Raw genomic sequence first — 22774 nt, forward strand, 5'->3', positions numbered from 1 at the left:
GAATCTGAAATAGCCCAGTGTGTATACTGCGAACAGTATTTCTCCTAAGCCTCATGTAACATAATGTTTTTCTACCTTCATAACAGGAGCAGTAATGATTAAGGGTTCACCAAAATAAATCAAGAATCAAAAAGGCAGCAACAGAAACCAACTACAACTACAAAGACTACATCTACTGTATTGTTATTTATTAGAAAGTTAGAATCATTTAATTACATCAATTTCCACAACCTCAAAAATTTTCAAAATTTGCAATCCAATGTCTCATTTTCAAATGCAAAAATCGTAACAATTAAAAAATACTTAAAATATTGTCAAAACATCTTTTCTATAAGATAGAAACATGAATATAATGGAAATAAATTTTTTTAATTGATATTCATCACAAAAATGAAAACAGATTTTGGTTAGATAAAACAGCCAAAATCATTTTTTCCCATTTAGTTCAAAATCAATATTCCCTTCTCTTACTCTGCTGCTCTTTTAGCTCCTCCGATAGCAGACCAACAGCATTTTAACAGCATGAACAGTTCACAGTTGTTCGTAGCTTGATGCTGCGTAGCTTCAGCTATTTTGCAACGTGGTGGGTTAACAGAAGCCAGTAAGACTATTTGCACAGATGAATACAGAATGTCAACTGGACAAAGTCCCTGACGTAATAAAATCAACTAACAATTTGGAAGCCTGGATTAATATTTGCAGCTTAAGACTTGGAGTCTTTTAATTCTGTGAGAAAGGCTCCATCTACTGGGTACCAATATTTGAATCAATCTGTGAGAGGGAGAGAGAGAAAAAATATATTCCAGTTGATACTCACTGTGTTAAAATTCGGGAAGAGTCCAACAGCTGAGCCAGTATCCATTGGAAAGGGCATAAATGATTTAATGTCAAGCGATGGCTGCATCATCAGGGTAGGTGCCCGCACAAATGCAGGAAGTGTGCTCGCATGGCATGTACTTCCTGTCAATGAGAAAAAGAAAATGGATGAATTAATAAAATAAAACATTTGCACTCATGTGGAATATTTTCTGACTGATAAAATAGTTATGTAGAACAAACAATTACAATGTACGTGTCAACTGAGCAGTGAAACCCACACAATTATTTTCCAGCTGAAACAAAGCATTTCCCCACAGCCATTCAAGTTGAGATTCAGAGGAGACATATGGTGTGTGAGTCATCCTGGCAGGTAGAATGAGTGTGTGTCTCCCTTGTCTGAACAATTTTGATGAAGCTGAGGAAGCTGGGGACAGGCACCTATTAAAGCCAGATGCTCACTGAAAGCAAGCTAACCCATTGGAGCACAGAACTGAAGGGCTAAGGATATTATGTAAATGTTAGACAATACAGGCCATTTAATCGCTTAGTTTATTATTTGTTCACAATATTCAATGTTAAAAAAGAATGTAGTTTAAATATGTTCTGAATTACAACAGCGGCATTGTATAAACAACAAAAGCAACTAATTTATTTAACAGCTTCTGAAATTTACCCATTGGAAATTATACACAGCAAGAGCCAATTAAATACAAATTGCACTCTGCACAAAAGGGTCAAACCTTCTGTAGTCAAGCAGGTACTGAATTGCGCTAATACTGACTCCTGAGGCTGAATTTTTGTTCTGGGGTTGGGACCCCAACGATGAGCTAATTTCCAGGACCTGACTCCATATCATACTGCCGTCTGGTGACCAACATAATTTGTGATGAGCAGGCCAATTAAAGGCCAGGGTATGCCCTCACCATCCAAATCAGGATGGCGGGCAAGCTCCAGAAGCTGGAGGGCCAATTTAAGACCCTCCAGCAATGACACGTCTGCAGCCCCATCATTTGAGATGGGAGCTCCCAACTGGGTCTGGGAGAATGAGAGAACGCCTCTAGATGGAAACAACCTCTGAAAAAGTCTTTAAAATTTTGCATGTTAAAAATGCCTCAGCTGCCATCATTGTGGGGAGGGGCAACCACTCCATTGGATGACTAGTGGCTGCAGTTGTTGTCTGATGGCTATGGCAAGTCTGTGGTGGGAAGGCCGTTCCCTTGGTGGATGAAGTATTTGCATCTGCTGCCAGGTGGCCGCCTCCATTGTTTGTCTATATTTCACCTTAATAGGCCCTTTAATTATCCTAATGGGGTACCTGCTGCTGCAGATTGGTAACCGCTAACCACCCCCCCACCCCCCACCCCCCCCACCATCCCAGATTCTTCTGGAATGAAAACGTCCCGGAGAGAGGACCATGGTAGATAAACAATAGCCACCATTTAAAGATGCAATTCGCAATGCATATACATTGCCTTAAGGAATTAAAAAGCCCCACGAGTAAAGTTCTCCATCCATGGCTATGGAGAGAAGATAACATTAGACTAAAGGAAGATTAAACATTTCCAATTAAGTATTTGGAAGATTGAAGCCATCATTTTCAGCTTCTGTTCCAAACTCCATTTCCTAGCTATTGATTCCACCCTTCTTCCCAATAATAGTCTTAGATTAAGCCAGTCTGTTCACAACCTTGATGTCGCATTTGATGGTCTATTTTCCATCTCCATAACATCACCCCATCTAAGCTTATTTGATGCTGAAACACTCATTCATGCCTTTGCTACCTCTCAATTACTCCAACACACTCCTGGCTATCTTTTACATTCTACCCTGTGTAAACTTGAAGCCATCCAAAATTTAAGCTGCCTGTGTCTTAACTTGCACCAAGTCCCGTTCCACTATTACCCATGACTTACAGTGGCTCCCAGTCAAGCAATGTCTTCACTTTAAAATTCTCATCCTTGTTTTTAAACCCTTCCTTGGCCTTACGCCTTTGTCTCCTCCAGCCACATAGCCATTTATACATTACCAATTATAATTTATCCACTATTGGTGCCCTTGCCTTCAGTTGCCTTGTGCCCAAGCTCTGGAATTCCCTCCTACACCTCTCTGCCTCTATACCTCACTTTCCTCTAAGACACTCCTTATAACCAACCTCTTTGACCAAGCATTTGGTCATCTGACCTAATATCTCCTTACGTGGATCAGTGTCATACTTAGTTCTATAATGCTCCTGTGAAATGCCTTGGAACATTTCATTATACAATCATCAATGTAAATGCCCTATTTGGGCTGGAGGTGAGCTTGCTGTCCAACAGTGGTGCCAAGTGTTTTCAGGAGGTGGGAGCTGCCTGTAGAGCATGAGTGAAGGCAGACAACAGCCATGATGGGGCTTGCCACTGTCTTGCAGGAGTGAGGACGTTGCACCTCGGAGCTGGATTTGTTCACAATAACACCATAATCTTTTGCTCTCTTGACCTCTTTCAGAATGGTTCACTGCAAATGATATGGGCTATGTTTGCTTGACCAACATGCATGACACCTCATATATCCAAATTCAGCCTCCCCGCACACAAAAGTGGCCAAAAGACCAACTGAAAGGTATTGCGCTCAATTTGGAGCAAGATTCTCTTGTTCCCAATATTGTCCATCATAAAAAACCGTCAATTTCTCCCCTCATTGAGTCCGACAGATGTGTGCAAATGTGCATCAGACTGTTTGAGTTTGGCAATTTACAAATTGAAAATCACCATCTCACGCTCCCTTGCCCGTTAACAGACTCCTCGAGGAGGTGTCCTTACCTAAGGAAAGATATGCTTGCCACAGAGAGTGCACGAAAGTTCACTAAATTAATTCCTGGGATGGAGGGATTGTCCTATGAGGAATGATTAAGTCGACTGGGCCTTTATTCTCTGGTGTTTGGAAGAATGAGAGATGATCTCATTCAAACATGCAAAATTCTTACAGGCTCGACAGGATAGATGCAGGAAGGATGCTTCCCCTGGCTGGTGAGTCTAGAATCAGGGGACACCGTTTCAGAATAAAGGTCAAGTAATTTAGGACTGAGATGAGTAGGAATTTCTTCACTCAGAGGATGGTAAATCTTTGGAATTCTTTACACCAGAGAGCTGTGGAGGCTCAGTCACTGAGTATGTTCAAGACTGAAACTGATAGATTTCTACACATTGAAAACATTAAATGGTATCGGGATGGTGCAGGAAAATGGTATTAAAGTAGAAGATCAGCCACAATCTCATTGAATGATGGAGAGGGCTCGAAGGGTTGTAATGCCTACTCCTGCTCCCATATCTTATGTTCTTCACAGGCTTTTAATCGGAGGTGAGTGGGTTCCTGGCTCCCTATCTCCGCCCCTCCCCACCACACTTTGAAAATTCCAGCGTGCCCCTGAGGCATCGGGACACTGATATGCCATCGAGAGCACTATTTTCAAAGCACACCCGCTTCTGTTCCAGCTGTCCAGGACAACTGAAAATCCTGGCCCCTGTTTCAATAATTTCCATATGTTATGATCCCAATTGATGTTACTACTGGACAGGGCTGATCGCAGGGTGGAACACGGCTGGCTAAATCCTAACTTTTATTTTTTTATTTAGATACATGGAGAGTGGTTACTGAACAGTAACAGGGGTCAGCTGATGAACTTTGAACAAAAGAATAAAATATTTATTAAACAAGAAAAGATGAACTATATTACAATACTCCTTTAATCTGAACTATACCTTTACAGATTTATGCAGATTTGCAAAGATAACATAAATTACAAAAACTATCTAATACTCTAATGATCACAGTAAGTACACTGTCCATGTAAATCAATAGGTGACCTGTGGTCAGGCACACCACACTCTGGAATTAAGGGACAGATGCCACTCGACCAGATGCTATGGATCTCTCCTTAACTACCCACACCGTGAGCCAACCACTGAACTCTGTCTTTCACACAAGGACCTCTAATCTCTACTTTCCAAGAACTCACTTTGGAATCTTCTCCCAAGCCAACGCTGTCACTCAGGCGCCTTCCGCAGGGGTTTGATCTCTCCGTCCGATGTTCCTCTCCCCGGGTCACCACATGCATTCAAGCTTTCTTCCACGCACTCTCTCTCACTGCCTCGGCTGAGAATGGTACACCACTGCTTCACATGCCCATAGCAAAGAGTTACAGACATTCAGCCGTCTCTTTGGATCTCTGGTCTCTCACAAATCTGCTTCCTGCAGATTTTCTTCCTTTGCCTTCCTTTTCCCCTCACTCTTTAACTTCACTTAATATGATCTTTTCCAGGTTCCTGTCCTTCCTTTGACTAGGTCTTCTTGGGACTTATCTCCTGTTTCTGTCTCACTCCTTGGCCTTGGGACCTTTCAGTTCTTTTGGGAAATCTGCTCTCTCTGCAGTTCCCTCTCCCAGTATCCAGCCTCTCTGGTATTCTGGCTTCAACTTCAGTTTGGGACTTACTATCTGCCCCTCTAATGCCCTGCCTTCTTCCAACTGCACTCAAACTGCTTCTTTTTCTCTGTGTCTGTGTCTGAGTGGTGGGGGGGGGTCACCCTCTCCGGGCCCCTGTTGCTAGGCAACAGTACAGTTTTTCCTACTTTTGTGTTTGCTTTAACTTCTCTAAGAGTTGTAAAACTCATTAGAAATGCAGGTTTACAAACAGCTTTAGGCCTGTAATCTCCCTCAGAAATGAAAGTGAATCCCAGCTTTCAACTTTTAAAGTGAAACTAAAGCTCAACTTGACCTTTTCCTCACACACAAATACAGAGATACAAATCAAACTTGAAACTTTAAAGCCAGAACTCATTCCCAAGACCCACAAATACAAATATGACTTGCTTAAACTGTTTCCAAACCCTAACATATCGGGGAGAATTTTCCCCACGTCAGGTGGGCCGAGCGGGAGTGGGCGCGGGCAGGTATGGACCCAATCACTGCCTGTGATTGGGTCCGCACCGCCATTTTATGCGGGCGGGCCAATTAAGGCCCGCTCAGCATAATACGTGACTCCCAAGGATAGGAGAATGGGCAGGCAGTGGCAGGAGTGCAATGACTGCTGGGTCAAAAGGTGACCCAGCAGCCTGTTTAAATGAAGCACTGGCAGCCTTGGAAAGGCTGCTCACAATGGCCAGTGGAAAGGCTCACCAAAGGACTTCTGGTGAACAGGCCAGGCCGGAGAGTAGGGCAGTGGAGCAGTCCAGGCCGAAGGGTAGGGCAGCGGAGCAGGCCAGACCAAAGGGTAGGCCAGTGGAGCAGTCCAGGCCGAAGAGTAGGGCAGCGGAGCAGTCCGGGCCGGAGGGTGGGCCAGCAGAGCAGGCCAGGCCGGAGGGTGGGTCAGCAGAGCAGGCCAGGCTGGAGGGTAGAGCAGCGGAGCGGTCCAGGCCGGAGGGTAGAGCAGTGGAGCAGGCCAGGCCGGAGGGTAGGGCAGCGGAGCAGGCCAGGCCGGAGGGTAGGGCAGTGGGGTAGGCCAGGCCGGAGGGCAGGGCAGCGGGGCAGTGTGCCCCTTAGTTTTCTGATGAGTGCCTAGCTGCCCTCCTGGAGGAGCTGGCAACACGGCACGAGGTGCTGCTTCTGAGGGACGGGAGTAGGAGACACCCGCACCTGACCAAACTTGCATGGGAGGAGGTGGCAGAGACAGTGAGCTCCCATGACGTGGTGCAACGCACATGGGTCCAGTGCTGCAAGAGATTCAACCACCTCCTGAGCTCAGGAAGGGAGAGTACCATGTTGGCGGAGGTGACTTGATGAAGCTGTCACCCTTTCGCCCACCACCCCACCCCCAACAGCTCTGAGTACAGTTACAGCATTGAACACTTCACTGCATGTTTCCCTCGCTGGGTGGGCCAGCAGATATTGCCCATGCCTAGTTCACCCTGAGAGGGTTGTGTTGAGATGGGTTCTGCACCTGCAGCATGTGTGACACTGACACCCAGAGTATAGATTCGGGGGCAAACTCAAGGATCTGCAACTAGGCAGAGTGCTGGAACTGGGAAGCATGTCAAAGTCAGGGTGCTAACACGCTGGGAGGGGAACTTGCAGGTGGGGGGCACCAATCCATCTGATCCTTGTGTTCCATGTGCTTGTGTCTCCTTACTTTGCAAGGTTAGACCGAGTGGTGCCAAATGTGAGAGGCAGCATGTGGGGAAGATGGGGTCAGCCCTGGCTTCTCTGTGTGTGTGCAGCAGCTGCAGGGTGACAAAGCCCTGGAGCCCTGCAATGTCCCACACTGGCTGGGGTGGCAGGGATGAGAGGCTGGGGTGGCAGGGATGCGAGGTTGGGGTGGCAGGGAAGCGATGGGAATCCAGGTACAGGCTGAGCTCATCAATGCTCTTCTCTCCTTTTCAGAAGAAATCTGCACAGAATGCCAACGAGCAGATGTGGACTGGCAGAGGCCAGGCCCAGTTGACCATCATGACTTGATTTGAGCAGGGGGCCATGGATCTGGAGATGTGCCATGCGCCCAGGTACCCCGGTGACGGTGAGGCTTGGGTGCCACAGGGAGGTATGTTTGCCGAGCACTGAGGTCACCATGTGTGTCCCAGCAACCATGGCGCTGCTGAATGCTCAGTGATTGAGGTTTGCAACATGGGTTGACCACTGATTATGGAAAGATGAGCGCATGATGATCTGGGGCAGCAGCATGCACATTGACATTGTCTCCATGTTAACTAATCAAATTCCCTTGTTCTTCCTTTCAGCATCACTGGAGCAGGGCCAGGAAGAGGAGGCAGAGGGACCACCTGAGGGTCCTGAACATTTCGACTCTCCAGTGCCACAGCATCACTGCCAGGCAGGCACCAGCGCACATACTGGCACCTCGGTGGGAATTAGATCATCGGCTAGTGTGCTGGGCACAGTGGTGAGGGCACTTCACATTCGTTTGAGGTGCAGACAGAGACAGAGAGTATACATGGCACCAGCAGGTGGAGGAATGCTGGGGGCCAGGCACATGCTCAGTCGGTGGCTGATGATGTGCCTCTGGAGTCATCCCTGAGGCAGCAAATGCTGGAAGTGCAGCAGGGTTTGCGGGAGGATCTGGCAGAGATACATGAGGCAAATCGTGGCATGGTACCTGTGCTGGAGGAGTCCACACAGAGCATCACCAATGCAAAGAGCCTCATGGCCGAGTGCCATGCTTCCTCCATGGAGAGAGTGGCGACTCTCATGGACAGACTCCTCCAGGAGAACAATCAGTGCCTCCCGGGGTTGCACTCGGGCCTGCAAGCCCTCACAGTGGCATTGACCTCAGCTGGTCAATGCCAGTGTGGGAGATGGTTTGGGCACCAAGTATCCCAGCTCAATGCTCATCCATCTACGATGAGCAGGGAGGTCCGAAGCGACCTCACATCAGTGCAACAGCTGCTTGTCATCTCTGTGGGATCCTCTCAGGGCGCTCCAGATGAGGGTGGCAGCTCCGCCTGCCCCTCTGCCAGTGACCATGGCATCTGATGAGGCTGCGGTGACTGGGGAGATGCCAGCTGTGGAACTGGCCACTGCCTCCCAGGAGGGGCCAGCACAGGCTCCACAGGCCATAGGACAGCCACCAAGGTCATCGAGGCCAACAGGACAGCACAGTGAGCAGGTTGTCTCGGATGCCGGTGCCAGCGAGGGGACAGCACCTAGATGTAGCACCCATAAGCGTAAATTTAAGGCACCTTAGGCACACCATGGGTTTCTCACTGGTGCTTTTATGTTGCCTCACTACTAGTTCATGACCACTTGGTATGATGTGCAACACCTTTTAATTTTTTTTTCTGAACTTCATTTTGTTAAATCATTAAATTTTGACATGTAAGCATGGCTCAGGGTGACTCTTTTCTTCTGCAGGTGGATGGGAACCCATGATGTTATGAGTGAGTTGTGTGACATTGAGCTTTATTGACAAGGCCCATAGTTAATCTTCCTATCCAGGCAGATTTTCCACTCAGGTATCGAACATGGAGCCTGCAGCCCTGGCTTGTGTTGGAGGTCCATCTGTGGTGGGCTAGCTGAAGGTTCATTGGATTAAAGCCTCCTGGGTGTCCCTCCCTCCCTGGAGTATGCCCTGGTCATGATCTACCCCCTCAGCATTCTCCTGCACGTGCTCATCCTTGGACTCACTACTGGACTCATCGTGTGCATCTGGAGCAACTGCGTCTACATCTTCTTCATCCAATGTGTCCCCCCTTTCCAGCGCCAGATTGTGGAAAGCACAGCATGCAACCACTATCAGTGACACACGATCTGGGGGATATTGGACTGCGCCCCTGAGCGGTCCAGGCATCAGAAGCACATCTTGAGAAGACCGATGGTTCTCTTTACCACTTCTCATTCTCTCAGCCATCCATCCAGCCGGGCTGGAGCACTGAAGAGCCTCGGCACCTGGGAGTGTCTGAGGATGTAGGCATCATGGGAGCTGCCTGGGTCCCTTGCATAGACTTGTAGAATCAGCATCCTGTGATCACACACTAGCTGCATGTTCATGGAGTGGAAGCCCTTCCTGTTGACGAAGGCACCGGGCTCAGCTGCTGGCGCCTTGATGGCCACATGTGTGCAGTCTATAGCATCCTGGACATGGGGGAAGCCAGCAATAGCTGCAAAGCTTCTGGCTCGCTGTGCCTGGCTGGCCTAGACTCTGCGGTATTGAATGAAAGTTGATGCAATGGCTGAACAGAGCGTCTGTAACCTGCTTGATACAAGTGTGGGCAGCTGTTTGGGAGACACCACAAAGATCACCCACCCCCTGGAAAGAGCCGGAGGCATAGAAGTTGAGGGCAGCTGTGATCTTCAGCACCACAGGTGGCACAGATCTCAGGGCCTATCATCTGACAGATGGAGGTGACTGTCTCCCTTGAGAGACGGAGCCTCCTTCAGCATTGCACCTCAGACATATTGAGTAGCTGCTTCACCACCTGTATACCCTGGCAGCAGGATCGTGGCATCTTCTGCGGCCCATTCCGTCTTGGACTTCCTATTGGCCCTGGACTTCCTTGTGCCTGCTCCTCCCAAAGGTGGCTTCCCTAGAGATGAATGTGCACTCCTGGCTACCTTCCCCTTCTGGCCCTCCCTTCCTCCCCAGAGGAGGTGCCTCCAGTGGAGAGCACAACTCCCATTCCCAGGCCAAGGGAAGGCTTCCTGAAACCTGCAGGCCTCTGAGATGATCTTTACTGTAGAGTCCTGACCTGAAGGCTGTTACTCCTGTCCAAGCAGCTGTGAAGAGTTTTGAAGTATTCCTGCTCCCACAGGCAAGTATCAGTAACTTTCACAATTAAATATCTGATAAATAACACTCTCGACCCCACTCACCCCTCTTATCCCACCCGTGGATGAGGTTTATACAAATGTGTCTTTCCCCCCTGCCCCTTGCGCCCGTGCGATGACCTTAAGATCGCACGGGCCCTGAAAAATATCAGACAATTGCTGCCTCAAGGGCCTTAACTGGATGATTAATTAATGGCGGGTGTGCATTGGAGAACATCACGCACCTGCCCACCTAAATATCGCAATGGCGCGTGGTGATGTCGGGACGCTCGTCATTTTATGCGTTGGCATGCAGGGCCCATCCCCCCCACACACCAAGGAGAAAATTCTGGCCATGAAATGGTTTCTCACTCGATATAGCCCCTTTGTTCACAATAAAAAGGCCACTCATTCCAAACTCATACAACTGTTAACTTTGTGTAACATAAGTTGTTACTGTATTCAAATTAAAACAGTGTGATCTTGTTTAACTGTTACATTTAAAGGAGCAATGGGTGGAATTTTCCCATCATGGAGCGACAGGTTTCATGCCAGGCAGGAGCAGAGAATCCAGTGGTAGGCAATAAGTCGGAAATCTACTGGTGTAAAAACAGTTTGCAATTCTCCTGATATCAGGTTAATGGCGGTTTGGTTATCCCACCAACTAGTGGTGTGAACGCCATTTGCATTCATTAACATCTCTTGAAGGCTCATTAAAACAGCTGCTCGTGGAATCTTATCACGCCTTCCAATCTTGAGTCATGGGAAACTGCGTTTGAAAAGGAGTAGCGTGCACAAGTCGGATCTCAGTTCACTCGTAACTCTGAAGTGAGTGCAACATACAGAGCTTACCTGCCATAGCTCTGCGCCAGTTTTGTTGAAATGAATGTCACACTGCTGGGGCTGTAGGGTTGGTCTGCTCTTGCTTTTTGTCTACATTGTCCCAAAGGACACCACTGTGCTGCGGTGCTCATGCAGGCTTCCACTTTGAGACAATGACCACTACTCCAGCCAGGGTTGAGGAGTGCAGGGGTCTTCCACTCCCAGTGGCTGAGACCATTGTTCCCGAGGATACCATTGTGCAGTGGTGGTCAGGCAGGACTCCACTTTCAGAAACTAGCACTTCAACTGGGGGTGGGGTGTGAGGCAATGGCAGGGATGATGAACACAAGGTGGGTAATGGGGAAGGAAGGCTGTGGAATGGCAGTGAGGGAGAAGGGCAAACACAAGTGGGCATTTCTGGGGTTGCCCTTTAACTTGTTGTTGCCACAAGAGTGAACAGGACTCTGCTCAGAGAGAAAAGAGAAGGTCCTCTTTGGGATGAAAGCCACTGAAAGCCAATGGCTTCATTAGCACTGTTAAAGGGCCACTCAGAACTCAGTGGCTTCACATCACAGTAGCTGCATCTCAAGGGTAACACATAGGAATGTAGAATTTGGCAATGCAGGCAATGGTGAACGAGTTAGAGCTGTGTCGTATATGGCATTCCATCAATGAAGGTCTGTCACATGTTCACCAGATTTGACATTCCTAACGGGCCAAAGGGCATCCACTCATTGACCATGAGCAACTGATTGGTCATTAATATACCACATCAGAGATTGGAGCGCAGATCTAGGTTGAGTCACTTATCTCAATTAAACCTTAGCATCCCGCGCAGGGCTGAAGATGTTATATATCTGTGAAGCCATCTTGGTCACCTCGGTATGTGAGCTAGTGTCTCAGGGATAACGTGGCATTATCACCATGCAAGTAGGGCAGGGAAAACTATGGACCCTTACAGATTCCATAAGTTTCATCTTCTGAGCTTCACTTTCTTGCACCTTGAATCATTAATATCTTCAATGTTTTCTTTCAGAGAAAAGGCAAAAGCACATATGGACCCAGAGCTTAATGCTACCTTCATCAGGGTCCTAATGCAATGGAGGAGGCAATGGAGGGAGAGGTGACGCCACGCACAGCTCCAGCACGAGGCCATGCCTAAGGACATGGTCAAGGGGGCCAAAGCATGAAGAGGAGGGTCAGGAGGAGAGACCTAGACAAGACCTAGGGTTTATCCTAGAAGAGTTTCCTATTTACAAATGAGTGACAGGCAATGTCGTGCACATCTGCGCCTGGCCCGAGCTCTGGTACATCACAAAAGCCCCACTCTTCATGAAGATCTGACACCTGGAAGTGGAGGGTATCCCCTGCCAGTGTCTTTGAAGGTGACAGCAGTGCTAAATTTCTTTGCCTCTGGGTTTTTCCAGATATCAACAGGGGACCTGTGCAGCATCTCTCAGTCTGCAACACGTCAATGCATAAAGGAGGTCACAGATGCCCTTTACAGGAAGGACCATCATTATGTCATTATGCTCTGGATGAAGAAAGCCAAGCTGCAAGATTCACCGGCTTCTCCATCATCTCAGGCTTTCCAAGAGTACAGGGTACAATAGGCTGCACCATGTGGCTATATGGGCATCATGGCAGCAGCCCCTAATGTTTATAAACTGCAAGGGCTACCAGTCCATCAATGTACAAATGGTGTGATCACCTGAAGTGCATACTGCATGTTTGTGCATGGTACCCTGGGAGTTGCCATGACTCCTACATCCTGGGTCACTCCCAGGTGCCTGAGATTTTAAAGGGTCATTAAATCTGCAGCAATTGATGCTTGCAGATAAGGGGTGCCCAATTAAATGCTGGTTGATGACACCAGTGAGACGCCCTCGGAGTTGTTCTGAGGAGAGGTATAACGCTGCTCGCAGCTCCACATGCTTCTTTGTAAAGCAAACCATAGGGCTTCCGAATATGCACTTCAGGTGCTTGGACCACTCAGGTGGCTCACTACAATATACTCCCGATAGGGTTTCCTGCATCATCGCTACCACCTTCACAATCTGGCAATGCAAAGAGGTGAACTCCTGCCAGAGGGTAAAGTGCTGGAGGATGACAGCTCATTGGAAGATTAAGATCCAGAGGCCCAGGAATGTCAGGAGGCTGCTGAGGGTCAGTATGAGAATGATCACACCATGCGAGAAGGAAGAAGTGGGATACATGCCTGTTAATTGCTGACGGGTTCCAGGAAGAGTAAAGTTAAGTGACTGCATATGGCTACATCTCTCCCAGCTCTCAATGCCATTTACTTTCATCTCAGGTGATGTCCAAACACTCGCAGCGAGAACGAGTCCTGCATTCACACTTGTGCATTCTTGTCTCGTGAATCACCAGGCCACGATCTTTGTTTTTAGTCTGTGGGGCTCTGTGAGTGAGCTCACCCTGGGAACTGAGAGTCCACTTAGGAAGAGGAGCGATGTGAGAGAAGACTTGAAGCCTTCGCTGCCATCTAATGAGGCAAACACTGCTGCGACTGAGATGTGGGCATGCCCAGGGATCTCCCCATCCTGTGCATGTCTTTTCTTCTGTCACTACCACTGAGGGGACACAAACGCTGCTAGAATATCAATGCTGATGAGCTGCCCTCATTCAAATGTGTTCCTTGAGGAAGAAGGGTTAGAAAGGCTTACATCACACACTTCAAAGATTTAAACACATCTCCCTGATATCACACAAGGGTGCGTAGACTCGTTCAACTGAGGTTGGCATCACAGGAATGTGAATCTCACAGTGGGACACTATCTCTGACTGGGAGGATGGCTAAACCTCAACATTAGAGGATGCTAAAGAACAAAATCACAACACCTTCAGTTGCCCCAAACATTCACATACCCATCAAATGTATTCACAAAAGTGCAATTTCTTTACATATCTAGCACACCCATGACTCAAAAGTGACATCAATTTTTCTTAACTTTACGAACTCTAGCACTACGCCAGAGTGCAGCCCTGACATCCGCAGCAGAGGTGGAGGCAGCTGCTGACTGCTATGTCCTGATGGCTGGGATGACCTTGGTGGACGTCCTCTGATGGCCTGAGGCCTGGAGGGTCACAGCCTGGTAAAGATCTTCTGCTCATAGGCAGAAGCACCCTTTGTGTCCTGAGAAGCTGGAATGGATGGGGTCACAGGCAGAGGGGGTTGTGAGTGGCTGAACACCCTTGGAGTGTCCTGAGAGGAGGCCCATGGCGTGTCCAGATGACGCTCATCCTCCCTGTGGGTGCCCGAGGGCACTGCCCTGACCACTGCAGGAGATGGTGCATCTGGAGGGAGGTCAAGGTGCCTCATCCCCATGTCGCCTACATCTAGATGGTGCCCACCAGGGTGTGTGGCCATGGAGTGCAGGGCCGATCATTAATCTGGACCAAAGTCTCCACGGTGGTTGCCAGCCTTCCCATGGTGACCTTGAGATGGTCACATGTCGGTGCCACGAAATCAGACAAAACGCGGACAGACTCCTCCACTGTTCATTTAGTCTACTGAGTGACTGTCCAATCTCTGCCTGATGTTCCACCGCCTGTCGTTGCCTCTCCAGGATTGAGTTGGCGGCCACTTCCAGAATCACATCATCTGACTCGGACCGAGTGAGTGGCTGGTTTCCAGCAGCCCTCCAAGTGCCAAAGACCTGGGTTGTCTCTGCCTCTGACTGCTGCAGGGATGTGTCAGTGAGGTGTTCTCCAGAAATTGAGGCCGAGCCCAATCTACATCTGTGCCCCACTGACGTGTGTGTCTCTGAGCTGGTGGAGGGTGTGTGAGCGCCGTGATGATTCATCCAGAGCTTCCTCTTTGGGCTCTGGTGGCTGACAACTGGCTTGTGGGCCTCGAGCTGCTAGTGCCCAGAAAATAAAAAAATTGAGTTTCAGTCAATGAGCATGAGCTAGGTAAGACTGCACGTGACTCACTATGATTGTCAGGATTTGATGAAGTGATGGAGCTGTGATCCGTACTGGGTTGCTGGGAGAGGCCCTTCTTCTTGCGGCTTTCAGCCTTCTTCTTGTGGCTGGAAGACATCTCTGCACATGTCCTGAAGACAGGTGGGCTGGAGAGAGAGATGTATGTGTTGGACTGGCATTTAAATGTGGCGCCCAGGCCTTATACAGGAGGAAGTCCTGTCTCACAGTGCTGCCAGCCGGCCAGTAGTGCCAAGAAGAAGCGGTGGCCACTGTTGGTGCTGTTGGTAGAGAAGGAGGTGGCGTGCATTGATGGGCTCAGACTTAAGGTTAAGGCCAAGGTCTTTCTGGGACTAGGCTGGGAGGCCCCACTGAAGGGGTTAGGGGGGGTTGTGGGGGTGGTGGGCATGGGATGTTGGAAGGGCAAGGACCGGGGAGGTGTACGGTAAATGTGGGGAGGCATAACTGTGGAGTGAGGGCCTTTAATTGGCACAATGCCCTAATTTTTGGGTCCACCCACCTGTTATCCCACCTGCAGGTGGCCTGTAAACCTCAGCCCAATAAATATGTTTAATTAGATAGTATGATTAAGAATTTAAGAAGCAATAGTATATTCTACTCACTGGCCAAAGCATGAACTTTTTGCTGAGTTAGCATGACAAATCTAACATACAGGAATGTTTGGAGGTGACTAAAAGAACTATAATTTCAGCATAAACCAAGGTAAATTTCTACAAATGAATCCCTTATTATGCTGATAGAATTCAGTGTGCATAACTGGAATTGTGGTCAATTAATTTGCACAATTAATTAGGGGGCTTCATTTCACTGAAGAATTTTGTTCAGTAATTCACTTTAAAAAATCTGTAATGTCTTGTGTTAAAATCTCAATTTATGCAACAATTTGATTTGAGTGTAAGTAACACACCATTTAGATAAATGGAATGTCATGAATGTTGGCCAGTCAAACCTAGGATACACATATATTTGCAGTGAACCATTCTGAGAGAGGTCAAGAGAGAAAAAGATGATGGTGTTCTTATGCAAAATTCACTGAATGTTCATGACGAATGGCAAGAAAACATAACGAAAGAAAATAAGGTATTAGGCTGTATTAGTAGAAGAATTCTGTAAAAATCAGAGGATATCATTTTGACACTGCACAGCTCACTGTGCATTGTGCCCAATTTTGGTGTTCTACCCCCTCCCTCTTCCCCCCATCCCACTGACATGGTAGGCACAAGGTACCCTTGTAAAGGTCCAAAGGAGAGCTACAAGAATGATTCCAAGCTTAAAGAACCTCAGCTACACGGATAGGATCATGGATCTTGCTCTGTTTACTTTTGAGCAGCAAAGATTTAGAGGTGACATGAGCTTAAACTACGTAAGAGCAATATCCTGGAATATAAGTGAGGAATATATTGGATATTAGGTTCTTCTTTTCCCAGAGAATTATGAACTTCTGGAATACATTGCTGGTTGATTTGGTGGGTGCTAATTCACTGTATCCCTTCAAAAGGGAGCTGGAATCATTCCTGATAGCGGTGGAGATCACATCATGTAAAAGGTAAGTGTCTTTAGAGGTAATAACTGGTCCATGTGATTCCCTGAACTGGTTTTGACTACCTGAGGGGTTGGAGAGGGATTTTACAGAATATTTTTTCCATTCTTTCACCCTGGGTTGTTTCTGGGTTTTTTGCCTCTCCCAGGAGATTGCGCGGCTATGGGAATGGGTGTGAGGAGGAGGCAGGGTAAGCAGTGTCAAGTGAAGGGAAGGGTGTTTAACCACTTTGATTTTCCTTCCTATCATTTTCAAATGTTTGTGAAGCAGGAATTTAAGGTAGAAACAAATTGAATGAACAGATAATTTGAATTAAGTGGGCTTGCTATTAAGAAAAGTAAACCCTGGATCTCAGGCGGATGATCGTCACCTAATTGCTGAAGGTTCGTTGGATTAAAGCCTCCCCGTTGTCCTTGCCTCCCTGGACGTTGCTCAGGTCAGCATCTATCCCCTCAGTGTTCTCCTGAGCATGCTCATCCTCGGACTCACTACTGGACTCATTGTGTGCAGCCAGAGCATCTGCGTCTACATTGTCTTCCTCCACTGCGTCCCTCCTTTCCAGCACCAGATTGTGGAGAGCGCAGCAAGCAACCACTATCAGTGGCACACGATCTGGAGGGTATTGGAGTGCGTCCTCTGAGTGGTCCAGGCATCAGAAGCGCATCTTGAGAAGACCAATGGTTCTCTCCATCACAGCCCTTGTGGTGCCATGGCTCTTATTGTCCCGCTGCTCAGCCTCTGTTCTTGGATAGTGGAGAGGCATCCTTTGAGGGGATAGCCCTTGCCACCCAGCAGCCATCCATCCGGAGCACTGAGCAGCCTTGGCACCGGGGAACGTCTGAGGATGTAGGCGTCGTGGGAGCTGCCTGGGTACTTTGCACAGACTTGTGGAATCAGCATCCTATGGTCACACAGTATCTGCATGTTTATAGAGTGGAATCCCTTCCTGTTGACAAAGACACCCGGCTCACCCGCTGGCGCCTTGATGGCCACATGTGTACATCCTGGAAGCGGGGGAACCCAGCAAGCGCTGCGAAGCCTCTGGCTCGCTCAGCCTGGCTGGCCTCGTCCCAATGGAAGTGGATGAAAGTCAATGCACACCTGAACAGAGCGTCTGTCACCTGCTTGACACAAATGTAGACAGCTGATTGGGACACTCCACAAAGATCAGCCACTAACCCCTGGAAAGAGCCGGAGGCATAGAAGTTGAGGGCAGCCGTGACCTTCAATGCCACTGGCATGGGGTGCCCACCCACACAGTTGGCGCTGCTCTCAAGACTGATCATCTGACAAATGGAGGTCACTGTCTCCCTTGAGAGACGGAGCCTCCTTCGGAATTGCACCTCTGACGTATTGAGGTAGCTACATCGCTGCCTGTAAACCCTGGCAACAGGATATTGGCGTCTTCTGCAGCCCCTTCAGCATTGGCAGAGCCCCTGGTGCCTGTACCTGTCCTCCCAAAGGTGGCTTCCCTGGAGGCTGAATATGGGCTCCTGACCTCCTCCACCTTCTGGCCCTCTCTTCTTCCCCAAAAGAGGTGTCTCCAGTGGAGACCACAATCCTCATTCCCAGGCTGAGGGAAGGCTTCCTGAAACCAGCAAAGCCCCAAGATTGATGTTTACTCCAGAGTCCTGAACTGAAGCTTATTATTCCCATGCAAGCAGTTGTGAAGTTGTCCTGTTCACACAAGCAAGTAGGAGTAAGTTTAAACATTAAATGTCTACCAAATACCACTTGCAAGTCCACTGATCCCTCTTATCCCGCTCGTGGATGATGTGGTTAAAAACATGGCCTAACCACCTGCCCGTTGCGCCCATGTGATGCTCTGAAACTCAGACAGGCTCTGAAAAATCACCATCTATTAACACCTCAAGGGCCTTAAGTGGCCTGTTAATTAACGGCAGGTGCGCATCGGAGCTCATAGCGCGCCCGCCCACCGAAATATTGCAATGGCTCGAGGTGATGTCAGGACATACGCCCGATGTCACTGCGCGTCATTTTACATGTTGGTGTGTTGGGCCTGCCTCCGCATGGCGATGTAAAAATTCTGGCCATAATCATTGATGAACTTTTGTACAGCACACAAAAGCATCAAAATTGTACAGTGTTTGCATAATGATCACTGTAAATGTGAAAAAGCTAAAAAAAATTAATTCTGCCAATCATCACATCAAACATGTTGAGTCTCTCAAATTCCACGGGCAACATTTCAAATATCAAATATCTGTGACAACAAGGGGTTTTCAGTCTCAAATCTAATCATGAATATGTCTCTGTGTTTCAATATCTCCGAGTATGAAGCTGGCAGTCACTTTAAATACTGGTTATTATTCAGCTTTAAATTTAAAACTGAAGACAAATCTATAACTTTCATATTCATTTCAACATACAGCACATTCTTTTCATAAAATACATTCCGTTTGCAAAACATATTCAGGACTTCAGGGATGCATTTCTGGGTTCCTTTATTTCTGGTTGAGCTTCAAAGGGTACCAGCCATGCATTGCAAGAGGTACGATCCTGGCATACTATTTCTTCGAAAGCCTTTGAGATGGGGCTGCAGAATTTGTGAGATGAAGAAAATCCCAGTATAATTGATGTTACTGACTCATATCCAGGTTTTGCAGCAGTAAACTCAGCAAAGTATTACATTTGAAATTATTTTGTATTCATGGTTGGTACATTTATTACAAAATCCTGTAAAAAATATTGCAGACTGCCTTATATTATATTTAATGACACCCTTCCATGGTTTAGCCTCAGCTACAGTCTGACAGAATTTTACTGTACCATTTTCCAAAGTGTAAAGCTTTATAACAAATCAGGCAAGTTAAATACAATAGTAAGGTTTTCGGCTCCACCCCTAGCCTTGGTTACCCCCATACTGGGCATGTAAAGGCAGACGCTGGTTCACAGGACACATTATAGTATAAGAGTATCTGGCATAGTAAGGGTTAATGTGGGACTGCGTTATCAATAAACAGTTAACGTTAAACCATACAAGACTCAGAACTTCTTTGTGAGACCGACTGAACATACAACATGGTGGCAGCTAATGCAAAAACCCAGCATCTCAGACATCTGGAGCAGAAACTCAAAAGCTGGAAAAGTAAAGGAGCAGCATTCTGACCTGACTGAAAGCAGCTGAAGAGAAAACACAGAGGGAGATTGTCTGAAAGAAGCGCCATTCAGAACTGGAAGCAGAAGGGCAGAGAAAAGACTCAACTGTGCAGCTGAGAGCTCCGCAAGATCTCGTAGAGGCCCATTGTGAATGCCACAGAATGCAGGGTCAAAGGACATAGAAGGGCCGAGCAACAATTAACTTCTAAGCCAGGACGAGTTTACAAAGCTTCAGTGCTGTAAAAAAAGTCAAGGGCAGCATGTATCCAAAAGCACTGTGGCCAGCCCGGGTTCAGAATCAGTGCCATACCATGTGGTAGCCAAGCTCATTGTAAGGAGAAAAAGAAGCTGAATGTTTAAAAGCCTCAGCCAAAGCCAGGAATCAATTGTAAAATGCTTGAAAATCCTTCAATATCAGAGGGAAGGCCCAGAATAGTTGATTGAGCAAATTGCTGCACAAAACTAAAGACAAAGAGGTCAGGACTGCCATTACTGCGGGAGCCCACTAAAACATGACAAACGCAGGAAGACACTTTGAAAAATGGTTACTGAAGCACCATCTTTAAAATCTGCACAGTCTTGGATGACAAATCAACATTACCAGATCAATTTAGACTGATCCAAGGGCCAGACCAAACACAAAACTGGGGATAAAAGCAAAATACTGCAGATGCTGGAAATCTGAAACAAAAACAAAATGCTGAAAAAACTCAGCAGGTCTATCAGCATCTGTGGAGACAGAAACAGGGTTATCATTTTGAATTCAAATGACCCTTCTTCAGAGCTGAAGAGAAGTGGAAATGTGATGAAATTTATGCTATATAAGGAGGGTGGAGCAGGTGAACCTGGATAGAAGGTCAGCAATAGATGGGGACAAAGGAGAGATATACAAAGATGTCATGAACTAAAGGACAAAGGGACTGTTAATGGTAGCAGTATGGGCTGAAAAAGTGCTGATAAAGTTAAAGTTAAGAAAGCAGAATGTGATTGTAGCAGAACAAGGGTAGCATTGTGTGAAATAACAACATGGAACAAGTAACAGATGGCCTTTTTGGGGATGGAGTGGGGGGAGAGGGCAGTGGTGGGTGGGGAAATATAGAAAATGGGATAGAAGGGGGGATAAAAAAGGGGATAAAACCACGGATAAATGAATAAAAATAAAAATAAGTGGATAGAAAATAAAAATGAATGTAGAAAAAAGGGGATTTAAAAAGGGGTGAGGATAGAAGAGAGAGGTCAATGGTTTGAAGTTGTTGAACTCAATGTTAAGTCCAGAAGGCTGAAAAGAGAGTCTTTCATTGGAAGATGATGTGCTGTTCATCCAGTTTGCGTTGGGCTTCACTGGAACATTGCAGCAGACCAAAGGGTGGATATGTGGGCATGACAGCAGGGCAGTGTATTGAAATGGCAAGCAACACGAAGATCTGGGTCATGCTTGCGAACAGACTGGAGGTGTTCTGCAAAGCGGTCACCTAGTCTGCATTTGGTCTCCACAATGTAGAGGAGACCTCAAAATTGGGGACTTTGTCAGAAACAATTCTTAAAATGCATGATAGCTTCAGAATTAGATAAAAAGACAAGTTGAACAAGTGAATACACTACGTTATTCAGTAGGTCTGATAGCCAATTATATTATTATGAGGCAAAGAATAAACAAACCCTCAGATAAATCTGATGATGTTCTAAACTCAATTGATACATATTTTAATCTAAGAAGCAACAAAATTTTTAGAGAGTGCGAAATTTAACAAACATGTCCAACAGCCTGGAGAACCAGCTGACTCTTTTATAAATGAATTAAATAGAGTGGCTGCAGCTTGTGACCACTTTAAGTTAGATCTCATAAGGGATAGAATTATTGTCAGAGTGGCTGATGATGCACTTTCATGCATACTACAGGCCAGTGAAGATCTGACTATAGAAAAGGCCATCCACGTAGCCAGACAGTCTGAAATCCACCAACTGCAACAATCTATTTTACATAGCAAAAGTAAGGCATGGTACAGAGCAACCTCAACTGTTGAGCTAGTGAAACAAGATAGGGGCAGAGAGACTGCAGGCCAAGGAAGGCTATACCCAAACAGACCACAAGAGGGTGGGTGACCATGTCAGCGCTGTGGAGCCAAATGACCTCACAGGCAAGAGCAATGTCCAGCAATTTCAATTACCAGGGACATTTTAGAATGCTATGTGAAGCTAAGACACCCCAGCGGATGGAGGATCCCAAGACAATCCATGAGATTGAGGTACCACACCAGGAAGAGACCTAACTATGCTTCTTGGGTGAGGTCAAAGATCCTGGATTTCCTTTTGGAATGTTAACATCTAGATAAACGGTCACCTCACCAGCTTCAAATTGGATACAGGAGTCAGTATTAAGGTTCTCTTGAATGTGGAACCATGGCTGAGACACCTCTGGCTACAAATGACAGACACACCACTCTACAGACCTGGAGGAATCTGACTTCCAGTCACAGGCATGATCCTAGAACAATGAATGTATGGCGGCAAGCAGATGTTCAAAGTCATGTATGTCATCCACAACCAATCTTTTTCTCTCTTAAGCCAAAATGCATGTGTGCACTTAGCCTTCTTAAAACAACAGATGGAGCCAGGATAAGCTGGTGGTCCCCAAGCAGAGCAGATGGAGGGTTGAAGGAGAAGTCCAAATCCAAGGTGCAGAAAAAGCGTATCAGGAGAAGACAACCAAGTGCCAGAAACACAGACTACAACTCAAACTCCGAATCAACAATGGTTGCCCAAATCAATTGAGCCTACCACTCCTCCAAATGTGACCAGAATGAGATCTGGGAGAATTGTCAAGCCTCTAGGCTATCTGAATTTATGAAGTCGGAGACTTCAGCGGGGGAGAAGGGGTAGCACATTTGTAATGTAAATACGTTGGATAAAGATTTGGGAGGAGGTGTAGCATATGAGTATCTGGCTAGTAAGGGTTAATGTGAGACTGGGAAACAGTATCACCCACAATGAGATGTAAAGAGACACGTGACCTGAAACTAATCAGTTATGGATTGCACAGAGACCTGTGTAGAAGCAAGCATGGAACTTGCTCATAGCTTGGGCTTTACCCTGTATGTATGTACATAGTTATATGTTATCAATAAACAGCTAATGTTAAACCATACAAGACTAAGAACCTCTTCATGTGACCTACTGAATATATAACACATAATATAAGACACATAGACTGTCTTACATGAATCGTCTCTGATGTTGAAAACAAGAAAAACATTGAAGCATAATTCCAAGTAAATCTCCAATAA

General features: G+C 46.9%; 1 protein-coding gene across 4 annotated transcripts in view; it reads right to left on the bottom strand.

Annotated features, from left to right (window-relative positions):
* znf385b (zinc finger protein 385B) overlaps window positions 1-22774 on the bottom strand; it is a 297152-nt gene that overhangs the window by 172586 nt on the left and 101792 nt on the right. For all 4 annotated transcript variants that reach the window (XM_041201482.1, XM_041201480.1, XM_041201484.1 and 1 more), the window contains exon 2: window positions 818-960. In XM_041201482.1, coding sequence (XP_041057416.1) covers window positions 818-960 — 143 coding nt within the window. The remainder of the gene's footprint in view (window positions 1-817; window positions 961-22774) is intronic.

Source organism: Carcharodon carcharias, chromosome 12, assembly GCF_017639515.1.
Source record: "Carcharodon carcharias isolate sCarCar2 chromosome 12, sCarCar2.pri, whole genome shotgun sequence".
NCBI lineage: Eukaryota > Metazoa > Chordata > Chondrichthyes > Lamniformes > Lamnidae > Carcharodon > Carcharodon carcharias.